The sequence below is a fragment of the Bos indicus x Bos taurus genome, chromosome X (assembly GCF_003369695.1).
Source record: "Bos indicus x Bos taurus breed Angus x Brahman F1 hybrid chromosome X, Bos_hybrid_MaternalHap_v2.0, whole genome shotgun sequence".
NCBI lineage: Eukaryota > Metazoa > Chordata > Mammalia > Artiodactyla > Bovidae > Bos > Bos indicus x Bos taurus.
The window spans coordinates 24,403,885-24,407,061 of NC_040105.1; the positions used below are offsets into that span (position 1 = coordinate 24,403,885).

At 54.9% G+C, this 3,177-nt stretch overlaps 1 protein-coding gene across 1 annotated transcript; it reads left to right on the forward strand.

The window, feature by feature from the left end:
- The first annotated feature begins 1,660 nt into the window (after positions 1 to 1,660).
- On the forward strand, positions 1,661 to 2,689 carry LOC113887969 (melanoma-associated antigen B4-like). Its single transcript, XM_027535348.1, has one exon. It carries the CDS (start codon positions 1,661 to 1,663, stop codon positions 2,687 to 2,689), a length of 1,029 nt encoding a protein of 342 aa, XP_027391149.1.
- The last annotated feature ends 488 nt before the right edge of the window (positions 2,690 to 3,177 follow it).

Below are 3,177 nucleotides of genomic sequence, written 5' to 3' on the forward strand. Positions count from 1 at the left end.
ATGTGCACTTCATACCAGGAGACTCGGGGGTTCACATCTTCGATATGAGGCCTTGGCCTCAGGTCAGCAGATGGGACGTAGCCCAGCATCTACAGGGGTTAAGGCAAGGCATGGAGAACGACAGAGCATCGCTTACTATAGAAGAGAGAAGCCAAGAGAGCCTTCGGTGTTGGTCTCCAGGGCTCCAGGAAGGCTGTTAGGCTTGGGCTCCCCAATTCTTCCTGTTGGGAGTGCTGACACAAGTGAGAGGCATGGAGTGAGCCAGCTGACAGTTTAGGACAGAGACGTCCCAGGACCCCTTAATAGTCAAGGGAAAGTCCACGTGCCAATCCTGTGAGAATCTCCCCTGGAACCCCGCCTGTCCAGGTCCCGCCCCTACTGTCCTCCTGGAGCCCAGATGCGCATGACAGGAAGTGACGTCCTCCTAAGCACGCTGGGGGAGAGACGCCATCCTTGACAGTGCCAGTATCTCTGAGAGCTGCCATTGACTGTGGCCAGAGGGAGCAGACCCAAGTGTCATCGGGTGTCAAGGTCGGAGGTGACGTGAGTTACGAGTACAGGCACACGTCTCTGTACCCCGATTCCCTTTTCCCTCTGAAAAGAGGGGGCCGCACAGCATCTGGCCATACTACCCCTGCACTCAGACCAGAGGATCCAGCCTAGCTCTTAGACCCCAAGACCATCCACTAACCCCTAGGGGGTCTCGGGAAAGAATGCCTCGGTCAGGCTCTGCTGGACCCCAGCTCTGCTCAGTAGAGGAAGAGCCACGAACCCTGTGGAGTGAAGGGGGGACCCTTGGGAAGACTGAGGGTCTCGATACCCAGAACGGCAGCCATGTGTAACCCCCACTCACCGCGATTTGGCTGCGGATCAGCCGCCGGGCAGCTCTAAAGGCTGAGGGGCTCCCTCACTGCGACCTGGGACACAGGACACTCGGAGAAGTGGGGACTTTGGTCTGAGGGGCTGGCAGCTCGTCAGTAGAGTGAGGATGTCAGGGTTCAGGAAGAGTCAGGATGAGGACCATGCTCCCTGACAAACGGGCGACTCAGGACCCTCCCCTGTGGTCAGCGCTTCCTCCCAGCCAAACATCGGGAAGGGGGGCGGTGGTCTGAGAGGGGAGCTTGGAGCCTTGTTGTGAAGGGGCAGCCACGAGACAGCAGAAGGGAAGGTCCTGGGACCCTTCAGTGGGGGGCTGAGTACGCCCTCCTCTCCTGGTCTGGGGTGACAGGGAAGGTGGCAGCGTCAATTTCAGACAGGAGAGGGAACGGGCTTGGTGCGGGAGATGGGGCATTGGATATGGGGGTGTCTCGCACCAATTTTCATCCTGACTCAGAATGTCAGCTGAGAGGACCTGCCTCCCCTGCCAGCCCCCACTGCCGCCCCCCACTTCTAACGCCCAGGCAGGACTGTCTGCTGCGCCCCAGGCTCACTCTCCCTTGCTGATCAGTGATCTCAGGGGACAGGCTGACCAGGAAAACAGGAGCCCTGTGGGTCCTAGAGCACTGGCCTCGAGGACCCCTCAGAGGCGGCTACCATTCAAGCCAGGGAGGACTCTCCTCGCTGAAGGCTCTCACAGCATGTCCTTGTCTGTCCTCCAGGTGCCCTCCTTGCCTGCTTTCCTGCCCCCACTCCCACTTGCGGTCTCTGACCTGCTGTCACCATGCCTTGGAGGCACAAGAACAAGTCACATGCCTGCGGGAGATGCCACCAGGTCCGGGGAGACACTCAGGAGGCCCAGGCCAGTGCTGCTGAAGCCCCAAAGGAGGAGTGCCCCTCCTCCCCCTCTTCTGCCCCTCAGGGTTCTCCCCTGAGCTCCCCTGCTGGCGATCATCAGGAGCTTCAGGGAGCCATGGCCCCTAGCTCTCCTGATGCACGGCCTTCATGTGCAGCATCTGATGAAGGTGTCCAGGGCCCCGAGGAGGAAAGTGCAGGTGCCTCCCAGGAAGCCCCTGCCACTCAGAGCACTCGCAAAGATCCTCTGGCCAGGAAGGCCAGGATACTCGTGGAGTTCCTGCTGGAGAAGTACACCAAGAAGGAGCCCATCATGCAGAGCGCCCTGATGAAAATTGTCAGCAGGAATTACAGACAGCACTTCTCTGACATCCTCAGTACAGCCCGTGAGCGCGTGGAGCTGGTCTTTGGCCTGGAGATGAAGGAAGTCGACCATAGAGGGAACATCTACACCGTCATCAGCAAGGTCAACCTCGGGGCAAACGATTGTCCAAGTGATGGGGGGGTGGCCTCTAAGTCTGGTCTCATCATAGTGCTCCTGGGGGTCATGTTCATGAATGGTAACCGTGCCACCGAGGAGGAGATCTGGGAATTCCTCAGTATGTTGGGGATCTATGCTGGGAGGAGGCACTGGATCTTTGGGGAGCCTAGAAGGCTCATCACCAAAGATCTGGTGCAGAAGGTGTACCTGAACTACCACCGGGTGCCCAATAGTGATCCTCCACGCTACGAGTTCCTGTTGGGCCCAATAGCTTGTGCTGAGACCAGTAAGATGAAAGTACTAGAGGTTCTAGCCATGTTCCATGGTAGGGTCCCTAGTTCCTTCCCAGACCTCTATGATGAGGCTCTGAGAGATCAGGCGGAGAGAGCAGGGCGGAGAGGTGTGGCCAGGGCTCCCACCGTGGCTGAAGCCAGTGCCCCTTCCAGGGCCAAGTCCTGCAGCTCCTCCCACATCTAGGGAGGGGGGCAGGGCACTTTGTTCCCTTTGTGTTGGAACAGAGCAATCAAGCTCCTAAATAGTTCAGAGTACTAGGGTGGAGTGAACAAAACCCATATCTTGTTACAGTTTTAAATGGTAAGCCAGTTTAGGTCTAGTTTGTTTTAACAAAATATATATCTGTTTTCTTGTACCCATATGAGAAATGAGGTGACGGAGGTATTTAGTATTTTCAAATGTTCTTACATTTGATAAGGTTTATTGTGCTTCAGAATTCAAATGTATAAATCATATAAATTGTATTTTCCAGCTGTTTTAATGTGTTTTAATGTTTTAAAAGTTTGGGTATTTGTAAAACACACTGAAAGTACTGAATATATTGTTCACAATGCAAAGAAGATAACATGACATTAGAAGAGAATTTTTCTTGAAGAGTAGTCAAGCTTCTAAAGAGTACATGGTAATGGGGGTTAGATCACATTTCTTTCGATCACATTTCTCTTTCTGTT

Excerpts from the sequence above, each read along its gene's own strand:
- LOC113887969 (XM_027535348.1), top strand. The coding sequence starts at position 1,661 with ATGCCTTGGAGGCACAAGAACAAGTCACATGCCTGCGGGAGATGCCAC.